General features: G+C 36.7%; 1 protein-coding gene across 4 annotated transcripts in view; it reads left to right on the forward strand.

Annotated features, from left to right (window-relative positions):
- Window positions 1-15,256, forward strand: part of LOC138708076 (uncharacterized) — a 107,400-nt gene that overhangs the window by 27,983 nt on the left and 64,161 nt on the right. For all 4 annotated transcript variants that reach the window (XM_069838224.1, XM_069838223.1, XM_069838225.1 and 1 more), the window contains exon 2: window positions 12,076-12,127. In XM_069838224.1, the coding sequence (XP_069694325.1) occupies window positions 12,076-12,127 (52 nt within the window). The remainder of the gene's footprint in view (window positions 1-12,075; window positions 12,128-15,256) is intronic.

Below are 15,256 nucleotides of genomic sequence, written 5' to 3' on the forward strand. Positions count from 1 at the left end.
GGTGATAGCGAGATTGAATTTGGGTACATGAGTCCGAGGATTCCCCATGGAATTACCTAACATTTGTCCTACAGTTGGAGAATTCCTCGGAATTAAACCCAAGCTGGAAATTAAAACGAGCATGACTTGTGCCCACGCCTGAGCTCAGTTTTGGACAACATTTCCTGTTAACTACTGTCTGGGAAATGAGACGGTGTCTTAGTTCTCAATCTTATATGGGACTCCCTTAATTTCTTTTAATTTTCTTTTGCAGCACTTCTTGCTTTGTTACAATTCGTAATGGATTATTGCACTTCTAAGCTATCCTACTGTTAACCTATTTTTGGCACATTTTCCTTTCATATTAATGTAGCACTTCAATACTTCCTCGCTCTTCTTCTATTCATAAAATATTGCGAGAGCTTTCTTTTTTTATACTATTTCAAATATAATATAACAATTAGTAGTTTTTAAATATTATTATTAATTAACTGTAACACTTCTTTACTAAATAATTAATTATAATGGCAGTGCAATGGCTTTAAGCCACATATTTAAAATAATTAGTTAAACTTTTTAATGTAGTTCAAACTTCCTTGATATTATAATACCCATTATGTAGGTACTTCATTGTTTTTGCTGTTCTTAATGTGATGTAACATCGCTATCTCTTTCCATTTTTCTTGAGGTAAAGCAAACCCTATTTTGTTCTTTTACTACTATAATGCATTGTAAGATTCGCATTTATGCTATTCCTGATTAAATGTAAAACTTCCCATTTCCTACTGTGTTTTATATAGGGTAAAATCTAAATATCGTCTTCGCAGACCAGAGCGTAATAGACTACGTCAAAACATACATAAATAAGATAGGAACCAATAATCTATCTTACAATTTTTCCCAATTGTCTAATGGGGCAAGTATTATTTCCGTGGGTAACGCTTCTGTCTGGGAGCAACAGTAACAAACATAAATGATACTCGAAAGGAAATTAAACACAGAATAAATATGGGAAAAGCCTGTTATTATTCGGTTGAGAAGGTTTTATCATCCAGTCTGTTGTCAAAAAATCTGAAAGTTAGAATTTATAAAACAATTATATTACCGGTTCTTCTTTATGGTTGTAAAACTTGGACGCTCACTTTGAGAGAGGAACATAGTTTAAGGGTGTCTGAGAATGAGGTGCTTAGGAAAATATTTGGAGCTAAGAGGGTTGAAGTTACAGGAGAATGGAGAAAGTTACACAACACAGAACCGCACGCATTGTATTCTTCACCTGACGTAATTAGGAACATTAAATCCAGACGTTTGAGATGGGCAGTGCATGTAGCACGTATGGGCAAATCCAGAAATTCATACAGAGTGTTAGTTATGAGGCCGGGGGAAAGAAGACCTTTGGGGAGGCCGAGACGTAGATGGGAAGATAATATTAAAATGGATTTGAGGGAGGTGAGATATGATGATAGAGATTGGATTAATCTTGCTCAGGATAGGGACGGATGGCGTTCTTATGCGAGGGCGGCAATGAACCTCCGGGTTCCTTAAAAGCCAGTAGATAAGTAAGTAACGCTTCTGTAGCACGTTTGGGCGAATCCAGAAATGTATATAGAGTGTTAGTTGGGAGGCCGAACGGAAAAAGACCTTTGGGGAGTCCAAGACGTAGATGGGAGGATAATATAAAATGGATTTGAGAGAGGTGGGATATGATGGTAGAGATTGGATTAATCTTGCTCAGAATAGAGACCGATGTCGGGCTTATATGAGGGTGGCAATGAACCTGCAGGTTCCTTAAAAGCCACAAGTAAGTACGTAACTCTTCTGTATGCACTGTTTTAAGCTCAGGCTGTAACTCCCACATATCCTCATCGAACATCTCGCACTTGCAAATTGCACTTTCGTCACTCCAAGCACCGCGTACACAGGTTTGCTAGGATTTAGTTCAACGCCGACAACGGGTGGGTCGCGCAGCACGCTTTGAAAACCGTGCTTGGCATACGCAATGTAACTATCACGTGCTTACCTTACTTCACAATACGAAACAGATATGTATTGTAATATCAATTTGTACTAGGACACTGCACAGAGAACTCACTGTACAGTACTTGAAGACAAACCTGCTACAGTTATTTTCTTCTCAGTTGTTGCGCTGAAGTCAAGAAACCCAACCATTTCAGGGACAGATACAAGTCGCATACATCACATCGTTATTGTATTCTTGACATTTAACTCCAATTACTACTTGCTATCCAATTTGACTTCTAGGCAGTGCTGTCATGGTAATTTTTTTCTTGGCCATACGCCCCATCCCTTATTTTCTCCCTTGAAATATATTTTACTCTCCTCTCTCTAACACTCCGATTGTCATTTAATGATTTTTTAATATTAAAGAAGTAAAGAAATTGTTTTTTCTTTACATTTTAATTGTACAGCAAGCTTGATTTAAAGAATACACCATGTAGCCCCACTTTAGATGCATACTTGTCTCGATGAATCTTGGAGTGTGTATTTGCAGCACTTTTTCTTTTTCAACCATTACTTTATATAATTCTGGATTCCTGTGCTGCAGAGGTGGACAATTTTTGTTTATGAATATCAAACAAAATACATTAGGAACAGCAAGAGATGATCTACTGTAAGGTCTGTACATGTCTCCCCGTAGAAAACTTAGGCACTCATATGCTGTTTGGCTCCATACAGACAAAATTTTCTTTTCCCCATACGATTAAGTAAACAAATTGTAGATTCCCATATGATGTATGGTCCATTGTGGCCTCCATGATAGCACTGCTTCTAAGTATTGTCTCTAATATCTCCATAACTGATCATCATAACATCACGGTTCCTATCTCGAATTTCATCGACATAGTATCCTCTATAAGGCCCATTCTTCAAAGATGGCATTTAGTATTCACTCTGTGCAATTATTACTTCATTTATTTTGTAATATTTGTATTGTAATGTAGCATTTTCTTGTTTCCATACTATTTTGATTGTAATGTAGGCCTAACAGAATTTTTATTTTATACGAGGTATTCTTAATGTAATGTAAAACTTCCTTGCTTTTATACTATTGTTAATGTAAAGCAGCACTACTTTTTTCTCTACTTTTCATTGCATATTGTAGCATGTGGTCCTTTTCTACAATTCGTACCCTGTAATATACTGCAACATTTCTTTGTTTCTCTATTGTTCATAATATATTATATTACTAGCTTGTTCTTGTATTGTTATTAATGTAGCTAAATTAAAACGTAATTACTTTTCTAGCATTCCGAATGTATTGTGTCATTTAACTGCTCTTCATTTTTCTTTCATAATAATGTACAACTTTCGTGGTTTTCTCTACTAGCCATAATGTACTGTATTACAGCACTTAGTTGTTTGCGTAGCAAATCGTTGCATTCTTAATATTCTGAACAGTATACCACAATACATTCAGAATATAAAGAAAGCAATGATTTACTACATTATGAAAGGCATTACAGACGAACAAGTGCCGTAATATATTATGGGTAGTAGAGAAAAAAACGGCTTATTACAATATAGAAGTGGAAAAAGAAGGAATTAATACGTGGCTAAGGTTTTGCGACAGAAAAGTCTTAACTTTTTCCTGAAAACTCATTTTAGCCATCAACTATAACGGCTTTGTGAGGCACCTGCTCTACTGCTTCATAGATTTTCTATTGCTCTCTTTTCTGTGGCGTACCGATCTCTCAAAACGCTTCGTTCTGGACTGGCAAATGGAAATTGCAACATAATGCTCTATATTCTCTTTAGACAGTACAGTCCCTATAATATAGCAGAAATTATTAGATTCAAGATAAAACCTCACGAAGATAACTTCAATGCATGCACAACACGCAAAACATTTTACAGGCGATTCAAAATGGTTAATATGTGTAATATTTACCGTCATATTTTAAGCTAGCTGCTATTGGATGTGAATCTTATTGTTTTGTTTCTTGTACCATATACAGTAGACGTAAAGCTATTTTCCTAATAAATAAATATCAAAGGAAGCCACTGTGTCCGTAGTGTTTGTCTTCTTCAACGCAATTCTATACTCTCGACCTCCGTCACCGCATTACACCTGTCTTGTGATTGGCTTCGTTTTTACGTGAATATAAATGTTTAGAGCTTTTAATTTTGCGGCAGTTTGTAGCATGTGAATATGTTGTGAATGGTTGCATTGCAATAGCATGGCTTCTAGCTTTCGTGTCAACGGTAAATCTACGTTAGAGATCGCATTTTGAATGGAGACTTATTGTAGTTGTAGTTGGCTGGAACCGGGGACAGGCAATTGCTGCCAGCGGCCAGTTTTATACGTCAGTTGCGTCCCTATATTTTTGGATCAAGCAGCAGTTGCGTCCTTTCCCATTTTACAAACTTAGGATTGGGTGTAACTTCACCAATTTAAACGTTACAGGTAAGTTAAAAATGTTGTTTGTGACATCTTGACCGTACAATATTGGTAGTGTCATTTTTCACCATAAAATGTATTAAAATTCATGAGTTGCATTTTCACCGTAAAATTACAATCGTATTGGTTGAAACCTAAATGATAGATTACGGATGAAATCTAATCTTGTTATATCATCTTGCTGCATATCAATCATGTTTTTTTTACGAATGAAAGCTTCTTTCTCCCTCCTTGGCTGTTTAAATGGCAGAGCTCTATCAGTACGTAGTTTTAAGTATGTTTCGCTTTGTATTTCTTTTAAAACTAGTATAAAATGGTTAATGTTTTGGGTGAGCAGTATAAAATAAAAGACTATTAAGTTTTGAATGAAATTACTCGCAGATATTAGTCATCATTTTTTTGCTGCAGATTCTGCCTATAATGTTGATTAACACTTGGTCTGATTTGTTATGGTTGTGTTCTTGATTACTTTCAATGATTTAATTTTTAACATTTAACTTTATGAAACATTTAAAAGATTTCATGCAGCATGCCCAACGTGAAATATTGTTATGTGGATCGTTGTGATGTCTAAATTTGAATCCATCGATCACAAATAAAGGTGCATAACTCTTAAGCCTTGGTTTTTCTGAACCGACGCATGCGAGTTGCGAGGTGTGAGGCCCACCTCTCACAAATCCGGACTATATGAGAGATAGTGAGTGGCTTCTATAGCTGCGAGGTACGCAGACCTCGCACCTCGCAGTTATAGAAACCACTCACTATTTTTCGTGTAGTCCGGATTTGTGGGAAGCGGGCCTTACACCTCGCAACTCGCATGCGTCGGTTCAGAAAAACCAAAGCTTTACGTGTTTTCAATTTAACCTTTACATTGTAGTAGGCCTAGAACGCGTTCTGTACAGTGCTTGGTTTTGTCTTGTCGTAGAACGCGTTCTATATAGTGCTTGGTTTTGTCTTATCTTGTCGCAGAACGCGTCCTTGGACTATATTAGTTTTAAGAAGGTAACATAACATCCTAAACCGGTAGGTAGTTGTGGACGCAACTGAAGTATGTATTTCAAAATCCCCGGACGCAACTGACGTACATATTTTTAAAACTCCGGACGCAACTGACGTAATAATTTTTCGTCAACATATTTACGAGGACGAGAATTTGAGGAAGAAGCGAGAAAGCTTGGTTTGGAAATAAATGAAAGAAAAACCAAGTATATGAAAACATCCAGAAGAGAGATACAAATGCAGGACAATGTGGTCTTTCATCACCATAATTTTGAAAATTGTACAGGTTTTAAATATTTAGGTACAATGATTACAAACAATAATGATATATCCTCAGAAATAAAGACAAGAATAATGACCGGTAATAGGTGCCTGTTTGGGCTTGGAAAACTATTTAAACTCAGTTCATTATCCAGATCTGCAAAGAAAATAATTTATAAAATTATTCTAAGACCAGTGGTTCCATATGCTAGCGAAGCTTGGGTTTTAACAATAAATAACGAAAATATGCTAGCAGTTTGGGAAAGAAAAGTTCTGAGAAAGATATATGGTCCCCATTTTGAAAATGATCAGTTTAGAAATAGAACAAATAAAGAACTAATGGAACTGTATGGAGAACCGAGTATAGTTTCCTTCATTAAGAAAGGCAGACTTAGATGGTTGGGACATCTTGAACGTATGCCAGAGGGCCGATTACCTAAACGGGCATTATATGGACACCCAGAAGGATTAAGGAAGAGAGGAAGACCAAGGCTGAAGTGGCTTCAGGATGTGGAGGATGATCTGCGGAGAGTTGGATGCAAGAGATGGAGACAACGGGCTCAAGATAGAGATGAATGGTTTCTACTGATTAAGGAAGCCAAGGCCCTTCATGGGCTGTAGTGTTAATAATGAATGAATGAATTTACGAGGACGCAACTGACACTTCCCCGCTGGGACACTGAAAAATGTGTTTGCCGTGTTCACAAATTCTTCGAACGTGGTGAATGGAGGATGAAACCATGTTATTAAAATGGCAACCCGCCTCTGTAGCTCAATTGGCAGAGCGCTTTTTTTACGACGACCACGTACCCCTAGTTCAAATTTCGGTGACGGCAAAGTTATTTGTGGTGAGCAAAGCCAAATTTGTGAGGTATTTTCTGAGGGCTCACCGTTTATCCCACGACATATCACAGTTCAGTACGGGAAGGAATTAATATGTGGCTAAGATTCTGCGACAAAAAAGTCTTGATTTTTTCCTGAAAACCCAAAACCATATCCGTCTCAAAAAATAGAGCACTACTTCTATTTGCATGACGCTGAATCGTTCGTCCGCCGTAGTGAATGTTCCTCACGGTTAGTCCAAGGATAAGCAGATGGCACTCACGGCGAATTCTAGTCCATTCTAAGATCTGCATAAGATGTTTCGGATCCCGCAGGATCGCACTTTCCTGATGGGAATGTGAAAACTCATGCAAATCTATGGGGTTTGGTATATTATCACCAAAGATACAGTATGCGGACTAATAACTAGAAAGGAACGCGTGTGCAGGGGGTGTTGAGGCTGGCTTAGCAGGGCAACACGGTCAATATGCAATCCATTTCATCACGGGTGCACAAAATGTTTAAGCTTAAGTGCTTAGAGATGCCCAATAAGCACCTGTACCTGTGTGAGTGAGAGCAGTTCCTGTCACCTAACCTAACCTACAATACAAATATTTTTTATTGTTAACCTCACGCGTTTTAGCATGAAGACATCTCCGCCTCTGTCCACATTAGGCGATTATGAAGAATCAGTACTGCCAATACAAAAGTCAAAATGTCGCTACGCCCCTGACGAAATTTCTCTACGGTCCGCTACACAAGTAAAAATGATGTGCAAAACAACCAAATCTTTTTTTTTCATTGTGAGATCTGCTGTCTTTTTTTTTTTTACTGGAAGTGGATCCTGAAAGTATACGTTACGATATTTTAACTCCATTCGTGACGTCGTCGTCGCTATTGTTGACTGTGTTTATTTATAGTAGGCCTCCTTGTTACGCAATAAATTGTATTAAAATTGGGCGGAATTGTTTAAATGGCTTCAGGTAAAAGTATAAAAGTATTGCAACGCAGTAACTGAAGAACGAAGCTTTTTTTCATCGGACGAAGTTAATTTAATCATGTTTATTTCTTTCAAACTGGTACAGACTCAAACAAATTTTGAGCTACTTGAATTTTCCAAGTTCCAGTTATAACATACTGTTTATGCTCGATGCTTACTGAGCATGCTTAGTATGTTATAATTGGTATTTGAAATATTCAGGTGATCCAAATTTTGTTTCAGGTTCTGTACATACTTCCACTAAATTATTGATACGATCATCAGTAATTGGGTAAGACAAGCAGCTATTGTTTTTGGTTGGTAAATCAAACTTCACTCTTAGGTCACTAAGGTTTCGGGATTTTAAGCAATTTCTCTTTCTTGTTATTTTTTATAACCCATCATAAAAATCTCTTTCTATTTCTGCGTTTGTATGAGACAATGCTAGCAACAGTTAGCTAACATTGTCAGGTCTGAAAAAAAAAACGTACTCACGTTTTTAACCCTTTTCCTACAGAAAATATAAAAAAGGGTTGAAATGTAAAAGTAGATACGTTTTCGCCGTGCCTTCTCACCAGGATCAAATTCAGCTCGGAATTCCGGTATAGTTGGCAGCACCGTGAAAAATTCTATTCTGTGATTGGGACATCCATTGGGTTGGATTCTGTTCACTTCTTACGAGAAGATGGCAAGTGTATGAAAATAGGCATGTTTATCCTACAAGTCATATATCTTTGAAAACTAGGACGTGAATATATTAGGAGCAAATCCACAAACGATTAGGGAAAACACAGGAATTTTACTTGAAGCAAGTAAAGAGATAGGTTTGGAAGTAAATCCCGAAAAGACAAAGTATATGATTATGTCTCGTGACGAGAATATTGTACGAAATGGAAATGTAAAAATTGGAAATTTATCTTTTGAAGAGGTGGAAAAATTCAAATACCTGGGAGTAGCAGTAACAAATATAAATGATACTCGGGAGGAAATTAAACACAGAATAAATATAGGAAATGCTTGTTATTATCCGGTTGAGAAGTTTTTATTATCCAGTCTGCTGTCAAAAAATCTGAAAGTTAGAATTTATAAAACAGTTATATTACCGGTTGTTCTTTATGGTTGTGAAACTTGCACTCTCACTTTGAGAGAGGAACATAGGTTAAGGGTGTTTGAGAATGAGGTGCTTAGGAAAATATTTGGGTCTAAGAGGGATGAAGTTACAGGAGAATGGAGAGTTACACAACACAGAACTGCACGCATTGTATTCTTCACCTGACATTATTAGGAACATTAAATCCAGACGTTTGAGATGGGCAGGGCATGTAGCACGTATGGGCGAATCCAGAAATGCATATAGAGTGTTATTTGGGAGGCCGGAGGGGAAAAAGACCTTTGGGGAGGCCGAGGCGTAGATGGGAAGATAATATAAAATGGATTTGAAGGAGGTGGGATATGATTATAGAGACTGGATTAATCTTGCACAGGACAGAGACCAATGGCAGGCTTATGTGAGGGCGGCAATGAACCTCCGGGTTCCTTAAAAGCCAGTAAGTAAGTAAGAATAAATGAGCTTCCAGACGAGGTAAAATATTATTTACCAAAATTTTGAAGAAATCTGATATTTGTAGAGACGATGTATACCTTAACTAAAAGTAGTATTTACATAAATATTGCATTTCAATTTGATATGTCTTTTCAGTAACTAAAATAAATTGTGTTATGTAGAATTTTAGGTAGCTGTTTCCTTGAAGCTGGTGTTTTATTTATTGTAAGTGGTTTTAGGAAAGGCTAGTTGGTGAGACAATTAGCATACCTGATTCAGCCTGCCGAACTAGATTGGTTGAAATTTAAACTATCTACATTTTCAGTCGTAATTATTACATTAAGCAGTTAGGTGTACTGTGTGTTTATTGGGGTAGTTTTCAGTGTTACTTTTGTTTAGCAAATGTAATAATCTTGTTTACTAAAATAGTTAAAGCATATCGAGTAAATATAAATATTTCAGTGTATGATGACAAAACAACAGACAAGGTTTACCCTTCTTAAATAGAAAAGGCGTAAGTATTGAGGAGTCAATGGAAAGTGCATCCGTTGCATTTAATGAAGAAAATTCTGAACCGCCTTTAAGTGAAAATGTTATCTGTGAACACTAATTCCACCTGTGTTACTTTCATGTAGTACTGTTAGTGGTGAGTCAATGAATAAAACGGTTGGACTTAAAATCAGACATAAAAAAGGTGGAAAATTAAATATGACTGGAAATTTAATGTACATGTATGTATTCATATCCATGTGTTATTTGTTAGGTGTTTTTAAGACGGTATGTTACGCCGAAAATGTTCAACACCTTGAAATAATGTTGAAAATATTCAAATATTTTGTAAAATACAGGGTGAGTCCGGAGAAAAGGTACATGATTTGAGGGGTGATAATATTGGTGATTGTGAATAAAAAAGTTTATATGAACATATGTCCTGTACTTAACGGTTTCAGAGAAAACTAATCGAAACAATGAGGAACAGGAAAAGTGCAGGTGATAGTAAATTAAAACATTTTTACCATATGTTCTGTTCATTTGTGTACTTTATTTACAGAACATGTTCAAAGAGTCCATCGTCAACTTCAATGCTGATCTGAGCACATTCGGACATTCCTTTATTTGAGCACAAGCATGTAAAATGTGAGCGAGAAGTTCCTCCTTTGTTTCCACTTTGCGCTTGTAGACTTCGCTCTTAAGCCAACCCGACACACGGTAATCCAATGGAGTAAGGTCAGTGACCTCGGTGGCCAAGAAATTACTACATCGCGACCGATCCAACGCCCTGGATACGTTTCACTGAGATACTGCGTCACTGGCCGTTCGAAATGTGCAGGAGCTCCATCGTGCTGAGAGTACATACGAGTGTTCTGGTAACACGTTCTGAAGGAAATGAAGATACTGTACTCTGTTAAGACGATTATCTAAAATAACTGGTCCGATGAGTTGGTCATGAAAGACACCGCATCACAATTTTCCCGTTCCTCATGGTTTCGATTAGTTTTCTCCGAAACCGTTAAGAACAGGACATATGTTCATAAAAACTTTTTTGTTCAGAATCACCAATACTATCACACCTCAAACCATGTACCTTTCCTCCAAACTCACTATGTATAACACTATAATATTATTGAGAAAATTGGCGGGCTTCTCCATTTTAATTAGTATAAATATGTTTGGTTATATTTCGTCTGTGCTTTGGGGTAGTGCATTTTGTAAACTTTGTGAAATATATTTTAAAATAATCTCGAAGCTCTTCAAAAACACCAAATAGTGTATCTGTATCATTGTTCTTTAAAAACTTTAGAAAAGCTACTGTAAGACGCATTTGTCTAATTTAATCGGTGAGCAATTACTGTCCAAATTTTAGGTTATGGAAAAAAAAAAAAACTTATCCAGGCGCTATGCAGCAATTTTACACAGAACGATAATTACCTATTCATATTCACTATGTTTTATGTAACAATATTAATAGTTTTAAGTGAATGCCTATATTAACATTTCATAGTATTTAAAAAAAATACAAACGAATGAAAGCTCTATTTATTTAATTGGCCCGATTTCTCTATGTTCCTTTTTACAAAGATTGCCTCTATTGTTCGTAGGTAAGATCTGAATTATTGTTTCTTTTTCTGTCGATCCCACCTCCGCCCGGTATAGCATAAATTTCCCCGGGGTAAATTGTTTGAATTCAACACTGCCTGTCACAGTCCTCGGCCTCCTGTTACATAGCTTTCGGGCTATGTGTCCATGTCGTGCAGGATAAGTAATAATAGAGACCAATCTTTCTAACATCTAGAACAAATTGAAGGATCACGCCATTGCGTTGATTCAGATATTTTGTATTATTACCACGTCTGCTTTGCACAATAAATTGGTATAGATGAGGAGGCAAGACCTGGCATTTGAGCTGTGCCAGAAGGGAAAGACTGAGCTATCAGAAAGTTTGTTTCATGATGGTTAGTATTATACGAATTTACAGACATGGAAGTTCATCTCAGTCTAAAACCTACCTTCTCCCTCCTTATCCATTAGTCATATGGCCACGACACATGATAAGGTCACAGGACAGGTTTTGCCTCCTGTTCTGTATCGCTCTTCATTCATGCCACTAACATGGCGGCATGTAAAATCTTGACTGCTGGACAATAGATAATCGACAGACCTTGGTGCGAGAGGTTCGCCCACATCGAGATAAAGGTTTTAAATAGAAGAGAAGCAAAGGTTGAAGGACCTTTCAGCTTTCCTCTGGGGGTGGGAGTCCGCAACACGACGAACACGCGACGGTCATTTACATCGCCCAATGTAAGGAGAGAAGAATGGGCTCCATATTACACGAGACAAGCAGATTGTACTCCATGACACGCGAACAAAGTACCGCCAACAGGTGCGGCGGAAAAATAGCACGAATATACAGAACACATCTAGATCTCATGCACCTAGTTTTATTAATTTTTTTCGTGATTTCCACGTGGCTTGACGAGTGTGGCATTGAAATTGCTACGTTAACGTAAAGGACACAACACTGGTCTTCAATTTATGACATTTTTTGGTAATATGAAACTTGGACTGTTGCAGGAGGTGCTGCCCAGGACCGTGTTCCTGCTGCTGTTGTGGCAGGCTCCCTCACGTAAGTAATCTTATAATGTGAAGGAAGAAAGGAAAGGATGGATGAAGTGGTGAATAAATGAAGCGAGTAAATGAATGAATTCAGGAATTAAAAGTGTAAGGTAAAGTGAACAAGTAATATACTGAAGCAAGGGAGAAAAATTGAGTATAATTTGTGCAGATTTCACTGCGCCACAATGACGTCAGTACTTGGGACTATCTGTACTGCAGATCAACCGAATACTCACCAGTTGGTCAGTGCACCCGTGAAGTGCGTGACTTTAAAACATAATATTAGGTGATGTACCTTTATTCACATTTGCAATATCGACCCGGTAGCCCCAACTAGCGGCAATGGCCAGTGCCCCCTTTGAGGGACATCTGTAGGCAGTATTCGAAGAAAACTCGCAGCACATTGAGGCAAAGTAGCCTCTTATGTTATTAATTTTACTTTCACATTAAGGGAAACCGGACGTTAAAAAATACCGTTAGTGCACATTTTCGTTTTGGATTTTTACTACATTATATTCTCTGATATTTCCTCTTTCCAACGGGACATGAAATATAGTAGTAGGTTTATTTTGCCTGGCAGAGTTAAGGCCATGAGGCCTTCTCTTCCACTCAACCAGGTTTCAATAATATACATGAAATACAAAATTAGATTACAAAACAACACAAAAGAAAATACCTTAGAAATTACTTAAAATATAGTAGAAAATTACAATGGTCAAGATCAGTTACATAATATAAAATTACAAATAGTCAAGATCGGTTACATAATATATAAAATAAAGTAGAAAATTACACATAATCAAAATCAGTTACAAAACATAAGGGGGAAAAAAATACACACACACTTTATAAGATCTAAAATGCCCGAGATAAATTCGACGATTAATTCACTTGATGTATATTATACAGTTAATATACTAACAGGAGAATACATGTGGGTTACAAGACATAAAATGTTGATTAGCAAAGTCGTACTAAATGGCATACAAACACAAATGATTAAGTAATATATCAAGATAAAAAAAAAAAGAAAAGAGAAAAAAAAGAAGAAGAGAGAGGAGAAAAAAGTAACAATTTGGTCATTTAAGACTATTTAGAAACTTCCGCAAGAGTCTAGTTCATTAGAAACATTTCTTAGTAGAGTGTACTTAAAAGATTTTAGACTCCGACTGCTCCTGATTTCCTGTGACAAGGAATTCCAGGAACGAGCTGTGTGTGTTGTGAAGGAAGCAGAGTAGAGAGATGTTTGTTGGAATGGAATTGATAGAACAAGGTTATGCTGTGAACGTGTATCACGGTTGTGGTGGGATGCTAAAAGTGTAAAGCGAGAAACTAGGTAAATAGGTGTGGAATTATTTAAAATCTGATACAGCAGAGTGAATGAACTGAACGTCTCTCCCGTAAACGAAGCCAAGATAATTGAAAGAAGTACTCGGAGACATGATCATAGCGACGGCTGTTAAAAATGAAACGGACACAAGCATTATGAACACGCTGAAGCCTCAATGACAATTCAGCACTAAGATCACTATACAAAACGTCGCAATAATCAAAGTAAGGCATCACCAGGGTCTGTATCAAGATCTGTAGTATACAGGGTGAGTCAGGAGGAAAGGTAGGGTAAAGTTGACTAATTCCGTGATACTCCTAATCCCGTGATACTTTTTTTAAATTGAATGTCTGTCAAAGCTTTGCCGTTCGACAATAGCGTCAGATATCTTTCTCGAAATAGTGCATCTTTCGCCTACTTTCGAGGCACCGGTGAACTTCCTAGCAACATACGCAATCCCGTGAAATTCAGTAAAGAAAACCTATCACGAAATTAGGGGTATCACGGAATTAGGTAACTTTAACCTACATGGTTTGAAGGGTGATAATATCGGTGATTCTGAACAAAAAAGTTTATATGAACATATGTCGTGTTCTCAACGTTTTCGGAGAAAACTAATGGAAACAAAGAACATTAAGGGCCGATTGTATAAATCATTTAATCTTAGATGAGAGGTTAAAATGGTCCTCGTTCTAGATGAACTTGGAATTTTGTGTTGTATAAAGTCTAATCTGAGATTAATTTGTCTTAAACTAAAGTCAACTTTGACTGAAGAAATTTCTCCGATTAAGTTAGATGATCCAAGTTCAGTTATTTCTTTTCTGTTTGAAGTATACGAGTGGCAGATTGTGCAAAAAGAATAACCATTATTATTAATATATATGGTAGATACATTTATGTATATATTTTTTTTCGATTTCTTGCCTTAATATACAAACATTATTATATTTTATAAGGCTTTATCGTGTTCAGCAGCATCAAATAACATAACCTATAATTATATTATGTTTATAACAACCATTAATTATTCATGGACATGGTAGGTACATTCATAAATTTTCAATTAACCGTATTACTAAACGAAAATTGTCGTTTTATAAAGCTTCAATATGTTTAGCAGTATCAAACACCATAACATAACAATTTGGAGAACGGTCAATCTTCTTCTTATTGTCCGCCATTATTTACAACACACAAAACAAACCAGTGTCTCCAACAGAGTGTGCGGAAAGTCGCCAAAAAGTAGTTGGAAAGTCGCTAGATGTCTTATTATCAACAAAGAAAGATTAAATTTTGTCACTATGAGGTGCTAAAAAGGTCGCTAAATCCCTATTTAAGCAATGTAAAGTTAAAAAAGAAATTGTCGTCGAAAAAGAGTTAAAGTCGCTAAATTGGCTACATTGAACAAACCTGTACAACATGGCCCGCGCATCACATACTTCACCTGTTATGCGATGTTGCCAAGTCCTTTTCACGTGAACTTAGATTGCATTTGAACCTAGGTAATTTGATCGCAGAAAAGTTTTATACAATAGAAGAAGTGTCTGAACTCGGTTCACTTTCCGATCTTCGATCAAAATTGATCTTTAGTCAGGGAGTTTTATACAATTGGACCTAAAAGTGCAGGTATAGTAAATTAAAACATTGTTACCTTATGTTCTGTTTAATTGTGTACTTTTCTTTACAGAACATGTTCAAAAAGTGTTACATCTCATTTGACGATATTCATATTCATACGGCTTTCAGGTAGTGGTTTCCCTCACATTTCTGCATACGATCCACCACTAACCTTGATTACATTCAATCACA

Source organism: Periplaneta americana, chromosome 10 (assembly GCF_040183065.1).
Source record: "Periplaneta americana isolate PAMFEO1 chromosome 10, P.americana_PAMFEO1_priV1, whole genome shotgun sequence".
NCBI classification, from domain to species: Eukaryota; Metazoa; Arthropoda; class Insecta; order Blattodea; family Blattidae; genus Periplaneta; species Periplaneta americana.